This window comes from Oncorhynchus gorbuscha, linkage group LG12 (assembly GCF_021184085.1).
Source record: "Oncorhynchus gorbuscha isolate QuinsamMale2020 ecotype Even-year linkage group LG12, OgorEven_v1.0, whole genome shotgun sequence".
In the NCBI taxonomy this organism is placed as follows: domain Eukaryota; kingdom Metazoa; phylum Chordata; class Actinopteri; order Salmoniformes; family Salmonidae; genus Oncorhynchus; species Oncorhynchus gorbuscha.
The window spans coordinates 13,093,712-13,113,974 of record NC_060184.1 but is presented as its reverse complement, the minus strand read 5'-3'; the positions used below and the strand labels follow the sequence as shown (position 1 = coordinate 13,113,974).

The 20,263-nt window shown below is 45.1% G+C and overlaps 1 protein-coding gene across 1 annotated transcript in view; it reads right to left on the bottom strand.

Moving 5' to 3' along the window:
* The window catches only part of LOC123990541 (protein eva-1 homolog A-like), a 185,404-nt gene that overhangs the window by 87,195 nt on the left and 77,946 nt on the right, over window positions 1–20,263 (bottom strand). The window contains exon 5 of the mRNA XM_046291131.1: window positions 2,790–2,933. Within this exon, the coding sequence (XP_046147087.1) occupies window positions 2,790–2,933 (144 nt within the window). The remainder of the gene's footprint in view (window positions 1–2,789; window positions 2,934–20,263) is intronic.

Sequence of the window (20,263 nt, the reverse complement as noted above, 5' to 3'; positions counted from 1 at the left end):
ACACTCTACATCTCTGGAGCTGGTCAGGAGCACACTCTATATCTCTGGAGCTGGTCAGGAGCACACTCTGGAGCTGGTCAGGAGCACACACTATATCTCTGGAGCTGGTCAGGAGCACACACTACATCTCTGGAGCTGGTCAGGAGCACACTCTACATCTCTGGAGCTGGTCAGGAGCACACTCTGGAGCTGGTCGGGACCACACTCTACATCTCTGGAGCTGGTCAGGAGCACACTCTACATCTCTGGAGCTGGTCAGGAGCACACACTATATCTCTGGAGCTGGTCAGGAGCACACACTATATCTCTGGAGCTGGTCAGGAGCACACTATATATCTCTGGAGCTGGTCAGGAGCACACTCTGGAGCTGGTCAGGAGCACACACTATATCTCTGGAGCTGGTCTGGAGCACACTCTGGAGCTGGTCAGGAGCACACACTACATCTCTGGAGCTGGTCAGGAGCACACTCTATATCTCTGGAGCTGGTCAGGAGCACACTCTATATCTCTGGAGCTGGTCTGGGAGCACACTCTGGAGCTGGTCTGGAGCACACTCTGGAGCTGGTCAGGAGCACACACTACATCTCTGGAGCTGGTCAGGAGCACACTCTATATCTCTGGAGCTGGTCAGGAGCACACTCTGGAGCTGGTCAGGAGCACACTCTACATCTCTGGAGCTGGTCAGGAACACACACTACATCTCTGGAGCTGGTCAGGAGCACATTCTATATCTCTGGAGCTGGTCAGGAGCACACACTATATCTCTGGAGCTGGTCAGGAGCACACTCTATATCTATGGAGCTGGTCAGGAGCACACTCTATATCTCTGGAGCTGGTCAGGAGCACACTCTATATCTCTGGAGCTGGTCAGGAGCACACTCTACATGGTCAGGAGTAAATCTCTACTGTTTATCTATTGACAGATATTGGACAGCTCTTGTTCTGATCAATACTGGACAGCTCTTGTTCTGATAGATACTGGACAACTCTTGTAAAGCATTCAAACAGGGTTCATGACAGAGGTTGATCAGCATTAATGGGTTGTGTGTGAGTGTATGGGTTAGGTGGACACGCATTGTCATTTGGGGTGGTTGGGGGTTGGTGAGTATGTGTGATGTGTGTCGCAGCTGACATGTCCGGTCTGAAAGGCTCCAGAACCTGGCATTGATGGATCAATCCCTGGATTAGCAGGCATCTGGACAATGTGTGTGTGTGTGTGTGTGTGTGTGTGTGTGTGTGTGTGTGTGTGTGTGTGTGTGTGTGTGTGTGTGTGTGTGTGTGTGTGTGTGTGTGTGTGTGTGTGTGTGTGTGTGTGTGTGTGTGTGTGTGTGTGTGTGTGTGTGTGTGTGTGTGTGTGTGTGTTAACAAATGATATTGTGCCAGCTCAGGATTAGCCTGGGGGTGTGGTGGCTGGATAGACGGAGACGAAACCCGTCTCTCTTCCGTCGAGACAGAGAGCAGAAACTAAACTGTCAAGCACCACTCCTACAAACACCAGACAGTCATCAGACATGATAAATATAGAGAGAGACAGACGCACAGATGGAGAGAGACGGACAGACGGACGGACGGACGGACAGAGACAGACGGACAGTGATAAAAGGCCGGGAAAAAACTTGGGCCACATACGTAGTTGTATCAATAGGCAGCCATCCACATCAGCCCCACATCGACATAGATGAACACACACACACACACACCGTCACACGGAGCATGAGGTCTGATACCAACGGGCTCAGAGACACTTTCTATCTACAAGCCATCAGACTGCTGAACACTTGAACTGGACTGACAACCTGCACCAGCTTTCCGCACCTTAGCACACACACACACACAACACACACACACACACACACACACACACACACACACACACACACACACACACACACACACACACACACACACACACACACACACACACACACGATTGCTAAAAACTGCACAAATTAAACAATTGTTCCCTAATCTCCTCTTCCCCAAACATGTGTAAATATTGTATTATAAATTGGGCCTCCTTTATTCTACTGATGTTAACATGTTTATTCTGTTCTTCTGAGACATTTACTTTATGTTCCTATTATTATTTATTATTGTTGTTGCATTGTCCAGAAGGAACCTGCAAGTAAGCATTTCATTGGACGGTGTATACCAGGAATTTCATGGGACGGTGTATACCAGAAATTTCATGGGACGGTGTATGCCAGACATTTCATTGGACGGTGTATACCAGGAATTTCATTGGACGGTGTATACCAGGAATTTCATTGGACGGTGTATACCAGGAATTTCATTGGACGGTGTATGCCAGGAATTTCATTGGACGTGTATACCAGGAATTTCATTGGACGGTGTATACCAGGGTTCCCCCAAATTCTCTTAGCAAAAAAGACTGTAAAAACACCAGCCAATCAGCTCCAACTGATTAAAGAAATATGTTCCACAGTGTTGCCATGCATAATAGAGAGATATATGTGATCGTATACCATCAATCAGAAAGCAAGGTTTGAAAGGACTGTTTTAGTCAAACATTTGTTTGGGCTTCTTGCGATCAAGTTTCAGTCTACAAATTATTTGTAATTATGTTCCGGCCTCCAGACCATCTGCTTAAGAAAAACACCATGCTTCGGCTGAATCTCGTTGATGATCCCTCGTTTATATACTACATGTATCTCCTACCACTAATAAAACATGAAACTTGAGAGAACAGCTCCCCCTAGTGTCCACATAAGGAACTGCTGACTAGGTGTTGTGTGAAAGAACTGCAGCCGGTACAACTGGAGACTCACCACAGGTGTAGATGACACTGAGGTATTTCCTGGTGCCAGAGTAGCAGGGGTCCCCGAACTCTCGCGTGGATGCCCGGACCAAACAGCTCCGTTTCCCCTGACAACGGGCCATCAGCACTTGGAGAGCCACGCCCGACTGGCAGTCTGAGAGAGAGGTGGGGGGGAGGGTGAATTAGAGAGAATAGAGGAAGACAACCTCTGATTCCATAGAGAATACCACTAAGCAAGAAGAGAGAGTCTCATACGACACATTCTATAATATTGACTTACACCTGTGCATTCTCAACAGTCATTATACCTGTGCATTCTCAACAGTCATTACACCTGTGCATTCTCAACAGTCATTATACCTGTGCATTCTCAACAGTCATTATACCTGTGCATTCTCAACAGTCATTATACCTGTGCATTCTCAACAGTCATTATACCTGTGCATTCTCAACAGTCATTACACCTGTGCATTCTCAACAGTCATTATACCTGTGCATTCTCAACAGTCATTATACCTGTGCATTCTCAACAGTCATTATACCTGTGCATTCTCAACAGTCATTATACCTGTGCATTCTCAACAGTCATTATACCTGTGCATTCTCAACAGTCATTATACCTGTGCATTCTCAACAGTCATTATACCTGTGCATTCTCAACAGTCATTATACCTGTGCATTCTCAACAGTCATTTTTCTATGGCTTATAAATTACAGATAGGAATGAATATGTCATGTTTGTCATTTATTATCATGTCTTGTCCCTGTGCTCCCCATTCTATTCGTTTCCCTCTGCTGGTCTTATTAGGTTCTTTCCCTCTTTCTATCTTGTCCCTCTCTCCCCCCTCCCTCTCTCACTCTCTCGCTCTCTCTTCTCTCTCACTCTCTCGTTCTTCGTTCCTGCTCCCAGCTGTTCCTATTCCCCTAATCATCATTTAGTCTTCCCACACCTGTTCCCGATCCTTTCCCCTGATTAGAGTCCCTATTTCTTCCTTTGTGTTCCGTTCCTGTCCCGTCGGTTCCTTGTTTAGAATTCACCGTGCTGTGATTGTGTATCGCCCTGTCCTGTCGTGTTTTTGCCTTCATCAGATGCTGCGTGTGAGCAGGTGTCTCTGTCAGCTACGGCCTGCGCCTACCCGAAGCGACCTGCAGTCTGTGGCCGCTTCTCCTGTTATTCCCCTCTACAGACTAGAGGATTTCTGTTATTCCCTGTTTGGACATTTCCTGTTAAGGATTCAGGATTTGTCGTTTTCTGTTTGGACTTGAATAAACTCTGTTTCTGTTAAGTCGCTTTTGGGTCCTCTTTCACCTGCATGACAGAAGGAACCGACCAAGGAATGGACCCAGCGACTTCAGACGCTCGTTACACTGCCGTCAAGATCCAAGGAGCCATGCTCGGCAGACACGAGCAGGAATTGTCTGCTGCTCGCCATGCCGTGGAGAACCTGGCCGCTCAGGTTTCCGACCTCTCTGGACAGTTCCAGAGTCTACGTCTCGTGCCACCTGTTACTTCCTGGCCTGCCGAGCCTCCAGAACCTAGGGTTAATAACCCACCTTGTTACTCCGGGCAGCCCACTGAGTGCCGCTCCTTTCTCACGCAGTGTGAGATTGTGTTCTCTCTCCAACCCAACACATACTCTAGAGAGAGAGCTCGGGTTGCTTACGTCATTTCACTCCTTACTGGCCGGGCTCGAGAATGGGGCACAGCTATCTGGGAGGCAAGGGCTGATTGCTCTAACAAGTTCCAGAACTTTAAAGAGGAGATGATTCGGGTTTTTGACCGTTCAGTTTTTGGTAGGGAGGCTTCTAGGACCCTGGCTTCCTTATGCCAAGGTGAACGGTCCATAACGGATTATTCTATTGAGTTTCGCACTCTTGCTGCCTCTAGTGAGTGGAACGAGCCGGCGCTGCTCGCTCGTTTTCTGGAGGGACTCCACGCAGTGGTTAAGGATGAGATTCTCTCCCGGGAGGTTCCTTCAGATGTGGACTCTTTGATTGCTCTCGCCATCCGCATAGAACGACGGGTAGATCTTCGTCACCGGGCTCGTGGAAGAGAGCTCGCATCAACGGTGTTTCCCTGCTCCGCATCGCAACCATCTCCCTCCTCTGGCTTTGAGACTGAGCCCATGCAGCTGGGAGGGATTCGCATCTCGACTAAGGAGAGGGAACGGAGGATCACCAACCGCCTGTGCCTCTATTGCGGAGTTGCTGGACATTTTGTTAATTCATGTCCAGTAAGAGGCCAGAGCCCATCAGTAAGCGGAGGGCTACTGGTGAGCGCTACTACTCAGGTCTCTTCATCTAGATCTTGTACTACTATGTCGGTCCATCTACGCTGGACCGGTTCGGGTGCTACATGCAGTGCCTTGATTGACTCTGGGGCTGAGGGTTGTTTCATGGACGAAGCATGGGTTCGGAAACATAACATTCCTTTCAGACCGTTAGACAAGCCTACGCCCATGTTTGCCTTAGATGGTAGTCATCTTCCCAGTATCAAATTTGAGACACTACCTTTAACTCTCACAGTATCTGGTAACCACAGTGAGACTATTTCTTTTTTGATTTTCCGTTCACCGTTTACACCTGTTGTTTTGGGTCATCCCTGGCTAGTATGTCATAATCCTTCTATTAATTGGTCTAGTAATTCTATCCTATCCTGGAACGTTTCTTGTCATGTGAAGTGTTTAATGTCTGCCATCCCTCCCGTTTCTTCTGTCCCTACTTCTCAGGAGGAACCTGGCGATTTGACAGGAGTGCCGGAGGAATATCATGATCTGCGCACGGTCTTCAGTCGGTCCCGAGCCAACTCCCTTCCTCCTCACCGGTCGTATGATTGTAGTATTGATCTCCTTCCGGGGACCACTCCTCCTCGAGGTAGACTATACTCTCTGTCGGCTCCCGAACGTAAGGCTCTCGAGGATTATTTGTCTGTGTCTCTTGACGCCGGTACCATAGTGCCTTCTTCTTCTCCGGCCGGGGCGGGGTTCTTTTGTTAAGAAGAAGGACGGTACTCTGCGCCCCTGCGTGGATTATCGAGGGCTGAATGACATAACGGTTAAGAATCGTTATCCGCTTCCCCTTATGTCATCAGCCTTCGAGATTCTGCAGGGAGCCAGGTGCTTTACTAAGTTGGACCTTCGTAACGCTTACCATCTCGTGCGCATCAGAGAGGGGACGAGTGGAAAACGGCGTTTAACACTCCGTTAGGGCATTTTGAGTACCGGGTTCTGCCGTTCGGTCTCGCCAATGCGCCAGCTGTTTTTCAGGCATTAGTTAATGATGTTCTGAGAGACATGCTGAACATCTTTGTTTTTGTCTATCTTGACGATATCCTGATTTTTTCTCCGTCACTCGAGATTCATGTTCAGCACGTTCGACGTGTTCTACAGCGCCTTTTAGAGAATTGTCTCTACGTTAAGGCTGAGAAGTGCTCTTTTCATGTCTCCTCCGTTACCTTTCTCGGTTCCGTTATTTCCGCTGAAGGCATTCAGATGGATTCCGCTAAGGTCCAAGCTGTCAGTGATTGGCCCGTTCCAAGGTCACGTGTCGAGTTGCAGCGCTTTTTAGGTTTCGCTAATTTCTATCGGCGTTTCATTCGTAATTTCGGTCAAGTTGCTGCCCCTCTCACAGCTCTTACTTCTGTCAAGACGTGTTTTAAGTGGTCCGGTTCCGCCCAGGGAGCTTTTGATCTTCTAAAAGAACGTTTTACGTCCGCTCCTATCCTCGTTACTCCTGACGTCACTAGACAATTCATTGTCGAGGTTGACGCTTCAGAGGTAGGCGTGGGAGCCATTCTATCCCAGCGCTTCCAGTCTGACGATAAGGTTCATCCTTGCGCTTATTTTTCTCATCGCCTGTCGCCATCTGAGCGCAACTATGATGTGGGTAACCGTGAACTGCTCGCCATCCGCTTAGCCCTAGGCGAATGGCGACAGTGGTTGGAGGGGGCGACCGTTCCTTTTGTCGTTTGGACAGACCATAAGAACCTTGAGTACATCCGTTCTGCCAAACGACTTAATGACCGTCAAGCTCGTTGGGCGTTGTTTTTCGCTCGTTTCGAGTTTGTGATTTCTTACCGTCCGGGTAGCAAGAACACCAAGCCTGATGCCTTATCCCGTCTGTTTAGTTCTTCTGTGGCTTCTACTGATCCCGAGGGGATTCTTCCTTATGGGCGTGTTGTCGGGTTAACAGTCTGGGGAATTGAAAGACAGGTTAAGCAAGCACTCACGCACACTGCGTCGCCGCGCGCTTGTCCTAGTAACCTCCTTTTCGTTCCTGTTTCCACTCGTCTGGCTGTTCTTCAGTGGGCTCACTCTGCCAAGTTAGCTGGTCATCCCGGTGTTCGAGGCACTCTTGCGTCTATTCGCCAGCGCTTTTGGTGGCCGACTCAGGAGCGTGACACGCGCCGTTTCGTGGCTGCTTGTTCGGACTGCGCGCAGACTAAGTCGGGTAACTCTCCTCCTGCCGGTCGTCTCAGACCGCTCCCCATTCCTTCTCGACCATGGTCTCACATCGCCTTAGACTTCATTACCGGTCTGCCTTTGTCTGCGGGGAAGACTGTGAGAGCCGCCAATAAACGCAGGATTAAGAGTCCAAGGTATTGTTGCGGCCAGAGAGTGTGGCTTTCCACTCGCAACCTTCCTCTTACGACAGCTTCTCGTAAGTTGACTCCGCGGTTCATTGGTCCGTTCCGTGTCTCCCAGGTCGTCAATCCTGTCGCTGTGCGACTGCTTCTTCCGCGACATCTTCGTCGCGTCCATCCTGTCTTCCATGTCTCCTGTGTTAAGCCCTTTCTTCGCACCCCGTTCGTCTTCCCTCCCCCCTCCCGTCCTTGTCGAGAGCGCACCTATTTACAAGGTACATAAGATCATGGACATGCGTTCTCGGGGACGGGGTCACCAATACTTAGTGGATTGGGAGGGTTACGGTCCTGAGGAGAGGAGTTGGGTTCCATCTCGGGACGTGCTGGACCGTTCACTCATCGATGATTTCCTCCGTTGCCGCCAGGATTCCTCCTCGAGTGCGCCAGGAGGCGCTCGGTGAGTGGGGGGGTACTGTCATGTTTGTCATTTATTATCATGTTTGTCCCTGTGCTCCCCATTCTATTCGTTTCCCTCTGCTGGTCTTATTAGGTTCTTTCCCTCTTTCTATCCCTCTCTCTCCCCCTCCCTCTCTCACTCTCTCGCTCTCTCTTCTCTCTATCGTTCCGTTCCTGCTCCCAGCTGTTCCTATTCCCCTAATCATCATTTAGTCTTCCCACACCTGTTCCCGATCCTTTCCCCTGATTAGAGTCCCTATTTCTTCCTTTGTGTTCCGTTCCTGTCCCGTCGGTTCCTTGTTTAGAATTCACCGTGCTGTGATTGTGTATCGCCCTGTCCTGTCGTGTTTTTGCCTTCATCAGATGCTGCGTGTGAGCAGGTGTCTCTGTCAGCTACGGCCTGCGCCTACCCGAAGCGACCTGCAGTCTGTGGCCGCTTCTCCTGTTATTCCCCTCTACAGACTAGAGGATTTCTGTTATTCCCTGTTTGGACATTTCCTGTTAAGGATTCAGGATTTGTCGTTTTCTGTTTGGACTTGAATAAACTCTGTTTCTGTTAAGTCGCTTTTGGGTCCTCTTTCACCTGCATGACAGAATAAGCCATAGATCTGTCTATAGGCCTACGGTAAAGTCAAATCCCAACATCAATGGGCAAGTATCAACTGTACATCAACTGTTTGGGAAAGTTGAGTGAGTAATGAAATGGTTGCATATCCCAGAACCAATGTATTGCTGTGCCCAGAGGGCTTTTAATGCTGTGCAGATGACGGATATACTTTTATAATGAATTAGACTTCTTATTTATTTATTGTCCTATCATGGTGGAACAGTTTTAAAATAAATTATACATTTGATTTATTTATTGTGCAATCATGGGGAACTACATTTAAAAAATAAATAAATAAATAATTTATTTATGATCCTAATTTAATGGTACGGTACACAACCCTATACCCTAGACACCCACCTGAATGACCCAGATACTAAGAAGAAGTCCCTAACTGATTTATGGGCCTGCTGTAAGAGGTCTGTATGCAGCCAAAATGCGGTCAGAGACCAAGAGCAGCACAGCCCCCTTAAGATTCTGAGCCTGCTTGGCAGGGTTGGTCCTGCAAAGCCAAAGCCCCCTAAAGGGAGAGCATAATATACAAGGACATTCTCAAAGCTGCTAATGAGAACCTTGATGACCTTGTACCTAGTCGGTGGGGATTCCGGTGGGGTGACCCCCACCCAGGCAGTGGCAGTGCTGGCAACACTAGCTGCAGTGACCCATGGGGAGGGGGTCACACTCGGACATTCAGAGAGGGGCCATATTATTGTGGCCCTGGTGGCACAAAATCAGAAGTCTGACTGCATGGAGATGCTTGGGAATATGGTCACTACGGGGGACTGTATTGTGGGTGTTTCAGGGTAGAGGTGTACATTTGACCTCAATCATCTAGGATGTGACAATGGTTCATAAAATCTCTCCATTTCTGCCCATTTATTTTGCACGGTCTTACAGGCCTTCTCATGCAGCTGCAACAGTAAGTGCATTTGTAAATCAAGACCTTTCTTGAGTTGGGCTCTAGGATGGTGCAACTGTTAACTGTTGAGAATCTGAGTCTATGGTTGTTGTGAGGGAAAGGGGTTGAGTGTGTGTGGGTGTATGTGTGTATCCCACAACTGTTGCGAAGGAGTAAAAGATGTTAGGGACAATAGAAGATGATCCACAGCTATATATAATACAAATCGAGGTGAGGGCGATGGAAAGGCATTTGGCAGTTGATCTACTTCAATTCGGTAAATGGCACTGTGTGCTCTTTTCGAAAGATGGATCCCAGTCTGTTCAGGGCTATGGGATGAGGGGGGTCGGAGCTGGTCTGTCGGGCATTGGGATGACGGCCCAGCTCGGGATGAGGGGGGCTTTTAGCAGGTGGAATAGTAGGGACCAATTGTAGGTTTACTTAGTAGCAATGCACATTTCATGGTACAGCTACATAGACACTCCATCATCATGTTACTTTTTAATGGTACGTTTTCAAACATATATTTTGATAAATAGAATTGAAAGTTGTGTCTCATTATGGTAAGTGGTGAAATAAGTATAGCCAGTTACAATTGTAATGGCCTAGCAGATAATAAGAAGAGACGATCAGTATTTACCTGGCTAAAAGAGAAGGAATATAATATCTATTGTTTACAGGAAACCCATTCAACAATTTTAGATGAAGTTTTGTGGAAAAAGAACTGGGGGGGGGAGAAATATATTTCTCCGATGGGCAAAGAAATTCAAAAAGGGGTTATGGTTTTAATTAACAGTATTTTTGATCCAAATGTGTAAATTGTTCAAACAGATCCTCAAGGTAGATGGATTATTTTAAATATGTTATTGGACAATAAACAGATATGGCTTATTAACCTATACGGTCCGAATAATGATGATCCAAGCTTCTTTGAAAATATAAGAATTTAACACTAGACTCTATTATTATGGTGGGAGATTTTAATACGGTCTTATATAGCTCTATGGACCGGAAAAGAAATCACACTACAAACTATCACCCTCAGGCACTTAAGGAAATCATGAATGTCATGGATATATTGGAATTAGTGGATATATGGAGACTTAAATACCCTGACCTAGTGAGATATACTTGGCGGAGGCTTAATCAAGCTAGTCGTCTTGACTACTTTCTTATGCCATTCTCTCTGGCACCAAAAGTTTTAAAAGTGTTGCTAGGGGACAGAATGCGGTCGGATCATCACATCATTTACATATATATTACTCTTACAGAATTTCCACATGGGCGAGGATATTGGACATGTAATCAAAGCCTACTATATGATAAATTGTTTAGAACTAGGACAGATTAATTTATAACTGACTGTTTCAGACATAACATAGGTACAGCCAATCCCCTTATTGTATGGGACACTTTTAAATGTGCCTTTAGAGGCCATGCAATTCAGTACTCATCTATAAAACAAAAGCAATTTAGATCAAGAGTCCATATTAACAAAGGAAATTGAAGGACTAACAGTACAGTTAGATAGCAATAAAAACGATACCATAGAGGCACAGAATAAGTTAGAGGAAAAACAAAAAGAAATGGAGGAACTTATTCCAGAAAGATCCAGTGTAATATACTATTTAAAAAAATCAAGCGAACTGGATGGAATATAGGGAAAAAACATACACCAAATGCTTTTTCAATCTTCAATATAGAAATGCTACAAATAAAAAATGTTAAAATTAAAACTTGTAACAAATGATGGATTCACCAAATTATATTTTGACAGAGGAAGTAAAGTACTTTAAAAATATGTTTTTCGTTTCATGCTAATGCTTTATATATTAAAGCATTAGACCTCTCACTAAAGGCATCAGTCATACAAAAGTTATACTTAAATCCAAACTGGTTCTCCAGTAAATTGGTACGAATGTCTCATCCTATATTCAGGAAGGGCCTTTTCCCCTTTATTCAGATTACACCTGCCCACTTTCGATTGTTTGAAAAGGAAATCATAATATAGTCAAAATATAGTTATTTTTTAAACAAGCCTTAGAAAGTTGGTTGCAATTTCAGTTTAATCCACCTGAAAAGACAGAACAAACAATACAACAAATATTGTGGTTAAATTCAAATATACTAATTGATAAAAAAAACAGTATTTTTCGAATAAACTTTAAAAAAAGGTATAATTTTAGTGAATGACATCATAAATAGGACTGGTGGAGTTATGTCACACATGCAGCTAACACAGACATATGGAAATGTCTGCTCTACCCAAAATTACAACCAATTGATTGCAACATTATCACAAAAATGGAAGAGGCAAGTAGAAGGGGAAAAAGTAAGGAACTTGTATGTCGGCCCTGTACTAAAGAACAAATGGGTAAAGAAAAGTGTGATAAATAAGAACATATACAAATTTAATTTAAGGGCCACAAAACTGACAGCTGTGCCATGTAAATTGCAAAATAGTTGGGAAGAGATTTTCGATGTACCCAGTTGATCGCATGACAAAACATTAAGTACACTTAGCATCAGGTAGCTTGGTCACAAAAATCAGAAAAGCAATCAAATTAATTGTTTACCTTTAATGATCTTCAGATGTTTTCACTCACGAGACTCCCAGTTACACAACAAATGCTCCTTTTGTTCCATAAAAATTATTTTTATATCCAAAATACCTCCGTTTGTTTGGCGCGTTATGTTCAGAAATCCACAGGAAAGAGTGGTCACGACAATGCAGACAAATTCCAAATAATATCCGTAATGTCCACAGAAACATGTCAAACGTTTTTTATAATCAATCCTCAGGTTGTTTTAAAAATATATAAATCGATAATATATCAACCACAAATGTCTTTCACAGTAGGAGAGGGAAAAGCAATACCTATCCAAACTCTGTTGCGTGAGCAAAACTCATGTGACCACTTGACGCGATGTTATCGTTCTGGCTCATTTTTTCAAAATAAAAGCCTGAAGCTATGTCTGAAGACTGTTGACACCTTGAGGAAGCGATAGGAAAAGGAATCTGGTTGATATCCCTTTAAATGGGAGGCTATGGAACATGGAGTTTTCAAAATAGAGGCCACTTCCTGGTTTGATTTTTCTCAGGGTTTCGCCTGCAATATCAGTTCTGTTATACTAACAGACAATATTTTGACAGTTTTGGAAACTTTAGTGTGTTTTCCATCCTAATATGTCAATTATATGCATATTCTAGCATCTGGTCTTGAGAAATAGGCAGTTTACTTTGGGAACATTATTTCCCCAAACATAAAAATAGTGCCCCCTAGCTTCAAGAGGTTAAATTACTATACAACATTCTTGCAACTAATATAATGTTATATATATGGGGGATACAATCTTCCCAGCTCTACAGATTCTGCTGTGAGGAGGCAGAGTCATTAGATAATTTATTTTGGTATTTTAGTTTGGTCCATATGTAGCTCGTTTTTGGTCACAGGTCCAGGAATGGCTGAAGAATAGCAACATTTACCTAGAACTAACGCTGCAGATAGCAATACTGGGTGATTTGAAAAGCCATAGTCAATCAATCAATAATATAATAATTATTTTAGCAAAAAATATATATTTTTAATTTACGATCTGTAGAACCTATGAGAATAGAAAGGTTCAATTATTTTGTGAAGCATCACAGCACAGTTGAAAAATATATGGCAAATAGAAATCCGAAATGGATGATGTTAAACAATGTAAGGCATAAGGGATCTGTAAAATGTATATAGGTTCAGAACTGTTGTGAAATAGCACAGTTACAAATAGAAATCAAACTGGATGGACATCAGAAATAGAGGAAGGACTAAAAACAAACAAAATATAACTATTTATAAAATAGATTGCGCCTGTAAAATGTGTATAAGATGTATAAATTGAAAGTAAAAGCCAAAGTGTTTATTTGTTTGGGGGATCGGCGGTAGGGTTTGCGGGGAATAATAATAAAGGTATATTCTTTTAAAAAGTATATATGTCTATATAGGTATGTGTATGTATATATGTGTATATTTATGCATGTGTGTATGGATATATATATTTACCCCAAAAAATATATGGGGGATTGGAAATGATGCAACAACAAAAAAGTATCAAGTGTCCATGTCTCTTCACACCATCATATACATTCAAGGTAATTGGAGAATCCAGTGGGTTCTGGTCGTCTTTAATAGTTGATTCTAAGATTTGTATTTGATCCTGTATTTGTTTTTGCTCTTTATTCTTTGTTATAGAGCCAAAAAGATTGGAGAAGTGGTTTACCCAGACATCTCCATTTTGGAGAAGTGGTTTACCCAGACATCTCCATTTTGGAGAAGTGGTTTACCCAGACATCTCCATTTTGGAGAAGTGGTTTACCCAGACATCTCCATTTTGGAGAAGTGGTTTACCCAGACATCTCCATTTTGGAGAAGTGGTTTACCCAGACATCTCCATTTTGGAGAAGTGGTTTACCCAGACATCTCCATTTTGGAGAAGTGGTTTACCCAGACATCTCCATTTTGGAGAAGTGGTTTACCCAGACATCTCCATTTTGGAGAAGTGGTTTACCCAGACATCTCCATTTTGGAGAAGTGGTTTACCCAGACATCTCCATTTTGGAGAAGTGGTTTACCCAGACATCTCCATTTTGGAGAAGTGGTTTACCCAGACATCTCCATTTTGGAGAAGTGGTTTACCCAGACATCTCCATTTTGGAGAAGTGTTTACCCAGACATCTCCATTTTGGAGAAGTGGTTTACCCAGACATCTCCATTTTGGAGAAGTGGTTTACCCAGACATCTCCATTTTGGAGAAGTGGTTTACCCAGACATCTCCATTTTGGAGAAGTGGTTTACCCAGACATCTCCATTTTGGAGAAGTGGTTTACCCATACATCTCCATTTTGGAGAAGTGGTTTACCCATACATCTCCATTTTGGAGAAGTGGTTTACCCAGACATCTCCATTTGGAGAAGTGGTTTACCCAGACATGTCCATTTTGGAGAAGTGGTTTACCCAGACATCTCCATTTTGGAGAAGTGGTTTACCCAGACATCTCCATTTTGGAGAAGTGGTTTACCCAGACATCTCCATTTTGGAGAAGTGGTTTACCCAGACATCTCCATTTTGGAGAAGTGGTTTACCCAGACATCTCCATTTTGGAGAAGTGGTTTACCCAGACATCTCCATTTTGGAGAAGTGGTTTACCCAGACATCTCCATTTTGGAGAAGTGGTTTACCCAGACATCTCCATTTTGGAGAAGTGGTTTACCCAGACATCTCCATTTTGGAGAAGTGGTTTACCCAGACATCTCCATTTTGGAGAAGTGGTTTACCCAGACATCTCCATTTTGGAGAAGTGGTTTACCCAGACATCTCCATTTGGAGAAGTGGTTTACCCAGACATCTCCATTTTGGAGAAGTGGTTTACCCAGACATCTCCATTTTGGAGAAGTGGTTTACCCAGACATCTCCATTTTGGAGAAGTGGTTTACCCAGACATCTCCATTTTGGAGAAGTGGTTTACCCAGACATCTCCATTTTGGAGAAGTGGTTTACCCAGACATCTCCATTTTGGAGAAGTGGTTTACCCATACATCTCCATTTTGGAGAAGTGGTTTACCCATACATCTCCATTTTGGAGAAGTGGTTTACCCAGACATCTCCATTATGGAGAAGTGGTTTACCCAGACATGTCCATTTTGGAGAAGTGGTTTACCCAGACATCTCCATTTTGGAGAAGTGGTTTACCCAGACATCTCCATTTTGGAGAAGTGGTTTACCCAGACATCTCCATTTTGGAGAAGTGGTTTACCCAGACATCTCCATTTTGGAGAAGTGGTTTACCCAGACATCTCCATTTTGGAGAAGTGGTTTACCCAGACATCTCCATTTTGGAGAAGTGGTTTACCCAGACATCTCCATTTTGGAGAAGTGGTTTACCCAGACATCTCCATTTTGGAGAAGTGGTTTACCCAGACATCTCCATTTTGGAGAAGTGGTTTACCCAGACATCTCCATTTTGGATAGATAATTCTTCATGTTGTTTGTTTAGTGTTTTCCAATTTTCCCAGAAGTGGTTAGTCTATGGATTCTTCAATTACATTGAGCTGATTTCTGACGCGCTGTTCCTTCTTTTATATGTATTTCTGTATTGTTTTAGTGATTCACCATAGTGAAGGCGTAGACTCGTGTTTTCCAAGTCATATTCTTTGGTTTTCTATTTGACATTTTTAGATTTGATAGGGAAGATGAGAGGTCAAATATACTGCTTAGATTTTCTACTGCCAAGTTTACACCTTCACTATTACAGTGGAACATTTTACCCAGGGAATTGTCTAAAAGGGATTGAATTTGTTGTTTCCTAATTGTTTTTTGGTAGGTTTCCAAACTACATTCCTTCCATCTATAGCATTTCTTAATGTTACTCAGTTCCTTTGGCTTTGATGCCTCATGATTGAGTATTGCTCTGTTCAAGTAGACTGTGATTTTGCTGTGGTCTGATAGGGGTGTCAGTGGGCTGACTGTGAACGCTCTGAGAGACTCTGGGTTGAGGTCAGTGATAAAGTAGTCTACATTACTACTGCCAAGAGATGAGCTATAGGTGTACCTACCATAGGAGTCCCCTCGAAGCCTACCATTGACTATGTATATACCCAGCGTGCAACAGAGCTGCAGGAGTTGTGACCCGTTTTTGTTGGTTATGTTGTCATAGTTGTGTCTAGGGGGGCATATGGGGGAGGGAATGCTGTCACCTGCAGGCAGGTGTTTGTCCCCCTGTGTGCTGAGGGTGTCAGGTTCTCTTCCGGTTCTGGCATTTAGGTCACAACAGACTAGTACATGTCCCTGGGCCTGGAAATGATTGATTTCCCCCTCCAGGATGGCGAAGCTGTCTTCATTAAAGTATGGTGATTCTAGGGAGGGATATAGGTAGCACACAGGAGGACATTTTTTTAATTTTAAGATCATTTCCTTTTGAATTACTAGCCAAATGTAAAATCCTCTCCTCCATCCCCCTCAACCTCTCCTCCAGTAGTCTGATCCTCTCCTCCATCCCCTCACCCTCTCCCCCAGCAGTCTGATCCTCTCCTCCATCCCCCTCACCCTCTCCCCCAGCAGTCTGATCCTCTCCTCCATCCCCCTCACCCTCTCCTCCAGCAGTCTGATCCTCTCCTCCATCCCCCTCACCCTCTCCTCCAGCAGTCTGATCCTCTCCTCCACCCCCTCAACCTCTCCTCCAGCAGTCTGATCCTCTCCTCCATCCCCTCACACTCTCCTCCAGCAGTATGATCCTCTCCTCCATCCCCCTCACCCTCTCCTCCAGCAGTCTGATCCTCCCCTCCATCCCCCTCACCCTCTCCTCCAGCAGTCTGATCCTCTCCTCCATCCCCCTCAACCTCTCCTCCAGCAGTCTGATCCTCTCCTCCATCCCCCTCACCCTCTCCTCCAGCAGTCTGATCCTCTCCTCCATCCCCCTCACTCTCCTCCAGCAGTCTGATCCTCTCCTCCATCCCCCTCACCCTCTTCTCCAGCAGTCTGATCCTCTCCTCCATCCCCCTCACCCTCTCCTCCAGCAGTCTGATCCTCTCCTCCATCCCCCTCAACCTCTCCTCCAGCAGTCTGATCCTCTCCTCCATGGGTAAATGTATCCTTCATTTCAATGAGGGAGTAGTACTCTGTGCTGGGAGGTTGACTTTCCACTGGGGGTGGCTCGTCTGTGGGGTTATATAATGAAGAGGTCTGGTCTGAACCGCTCAGGGTTGCTCGTCTGTGGGGTTATATAATGAAGAGGTCTGGTCTGACCCGCTCGGGGTGGCTCGTCTGTGGGGTTATATAATGAAGAGGTCTGGTCTGACCCACTGGGGTGGCTCGTCTGTGGGGTTATATAATGAAGAGGTCTGGTCTGACCCACTCGGGGTGGCTCGTCTGTGGGGTTATATAATGAAGAGGTCTGGTCTGAACCTGCTGGGGGTGGCTCGTCTGTGGGGTTATATAATGAAGAGGTCTGGTCTGAACCGATCAGGGTGGCTCGTCTGTGGGGTTATATAATGAAGAGGTCTGGTCTGAACCGCTCAGGGTGGCTCGTCTGTGGGGTTATATAATGAAGAGGTCTGGTCTGACCCGCTCGGGGTGGCTCGTCTGTGGGGTTATATAATGAAGAGGTCTGGTCTGACCCACTCGGGGTGGCTCGTCTGTGGGGTTATATAATGAAGAGGTCTGGTCTGACCCGCTGGGGGTGGCTCGTCTGTGGGGTTATATAATGAAGAGGTCTGGTCTGAACCGATCAGGGTGGCTCGTCTGTGGGGTTATATAATGAAGAGGTCTGGTCTGAACCGCTCAGGGTGGGGGTATCTTTCTCAAGGGAGAGCTTCTCCTGCTGGGCTAATTCTTTGATTAGGTGAAAGTCCAGCTGAAACTGTTTGGGGTTACCCTGTACCATTACTGTTCCAGACTTATAGAGATTTATATTAGATGACTCAGAGTCCTTGTGGTCAAGTATCCTGAGTTTCCACCCCACTACCCTCTTAACAAAGGGGTAGTGTGTTAATATAGCACTGCGCCATGCCAGGGGATGGTTTGTGTGGAAGATTTTGTTGCTGATGTTCCCATTTTTGTAATAGTCAGCAAAAAGTGTCTCTTGATTTTCCATAAGGAGCTTCATTTTGTAATCTTTTCTTGCCTTACCATTCTTTACATACACAGGGTACTGTATTTTAATTACCTCTGAACAGCAGGAGGCAGCTTCTAAGGCCTCTTATAAGCTCTCTCTCTCTCACAAGAGCCTCTGTCAACGTACCACACTTACTGGGCTCATTTTCAAGATCTCCAGGACTAGAGGACATCTCAGACACACTCTACTCCACAAATGGTCTGTCCTCTCATATCCCTGTCCAGACCCATCCCAGGGAAATCCTGGGGCCCCTGTCCAGACCCATCCCGCATGGCCCCCCCATTGTGAAAAGGGACACCCAAGCTCATGTAGGGGGTGGATGGGAAAGGGGTGATAGGGAAGAGGGGGACACACAAACACCTGTCAGTGATAGATGGGGGGCTCATACATCATCACTAAGCGCCTGCCAGCCCCCCACCCACCACTCTTCTCATCCTGGACAGATGATGCTGCTCTTTGATGCTCTTTTCCTCTCTTTTCTTCTGTTCTCCAGGAAGGATAGATAGAAGGTTGTTTTCCTCTCTTCTGTTCTCCAGGGAGGATAGATAGAAGGCTGTTTTCCTCTCTTCTGTTCTCCAGGAAGGATAGATAGAAGGCTGTTTTCCTCTCTTCTCTTCTGTTCTCCAGGAAGGATAGATAGAAGGCTGTTTTCCTCTCTTCTGTTCTCCAGGAAGGATAGATAGAAGGCTGTTTTCCTCTCTTCTCTTCTGTTCTCCAGGAACGATAGATAGAAGGCTGTTTTCCTCTCTTTCTTCTGTTCTCCAGGAAGGATAGATAGAAGGCTGTTTTCCTTTCTTCTGTTCTCCAGGAAGGATAGATAGAAGGCTGTTTTCCTCTTTCTCTTCTGTTCTCTAGGGAGGATAGATAGAAGGCTGTTTTCCTCTCTTCTCTTCTGTTTGTCCAGGGAGGATAGATAGAAGGCTGTTTTCCTCTCTTCTCTTCTGTTCTCTAGGGAGGATAGACAGAAGGCTGTTTTCCTCTCTTCTGTTCTCCAGGAAGGATAGATAGAAGGCTGTTTTCCTCTCTTCTCTTCTGTTTGTCCAGGGAGGATAGACAGAAGGCTGTTTTCCTCTCTTCTCTTCTGTTTGTCCAGGGAGGATAGACAGAAGGCTGTTTTCCTCTCTTCTCTTCTGTTTGTCCAGGGAGGATAGACAGAAGGCTGTTTTCCTCTCTTCTCTTCTGTTCTCTAGGGAGGATAGATAGAAGGCTGTTTTCCTCTCTTCTCTTCTGTTCTCTAGGGAGGATAGATAGAAGGCTGTTTTCCTCTCTTCTCTTCTGTTCTCTAGGGAGGATAGACAGAAGGCTGTTTTCCTCTCTTCTGTTCTCTAGGGAGGATAGATAGAAGGCTGTTTTCCTCTCTTCTCTTCTGTTCTCTAGGGAGGATAGATAGAAGGCTGTTTTCCTCTCTTCTCTTCTGTTCTCTAGGGAGGATAGATAGAAGGCTGTTTTCCTCTCTTCTCTTCTGTTCTCCAGGAAGGATAGATAGAAGGCTGTTTTCCTCTCTTCTGTTCTCTAGGGAGGATAGACAGAAGGCTGTTTTCCTCTCTTCTCTTCTGTTCTCTAGGGAGGATAGATAGAAGGCTGTTTTCCTCTCTTCTCTTCTGTTCTCTAGGGAGGATAGACAGAAGGCTGTTTTCCTCTCTTCTCTTCTGTTCTCTAGGGAGGATAGATAGAAGGCTGTTTTCCTCTCTTCTCTTCTGTTCTCTAGGGAGGATAGATAGAAGGCTGTTTTCCTCTCTTCTCTTCTATTCTCTAGGGAGGATAGACAGAAGGCTATTTTCCTCTCTTCTGTTCTCTAGGGAGGATAGATAGAAGGCTGTTTTCCTCTCTTCTCTTCTGTTCTCTAGGGAGGATAGATAGAAGGCTGTTTTCCTCTCTTCTCTTCTGTTCTCTAGGGAGGATAGATAGAAGGCTGTTTTCCTCTCTTCTGTTCTCTAGGGAGGATAGATAGAATGCTGTTTTCCTCTCTTCTCTTCTCTTCTCCAAGAAGGATAGACAGAAGGCTGTTTTCCGCTCTTCTGTTCTCTAGGGAGGATAGATAGAAGGCTGTTTTCCTCTCTTCTGTTCTGTTCTCTAGGGAGGATAGACAGAAGGCTGCTTTCCTCTCTTCTGTTCTGTTCTCTAGGGAGGATAGATAGAAGGCTGTTTTCCTCTCTTCTGTTCTGTTCTCTAGGGAGGATAGACAGAAGGCTGTTTTCCTCTCTTCTGTTCTGTTCTCCAGGGAGGATAGACAGAAGGCTGTTTTCCTCTCTTCTGTTCTCCAGGGAGGACAGATAGAAGGCTGTTTTC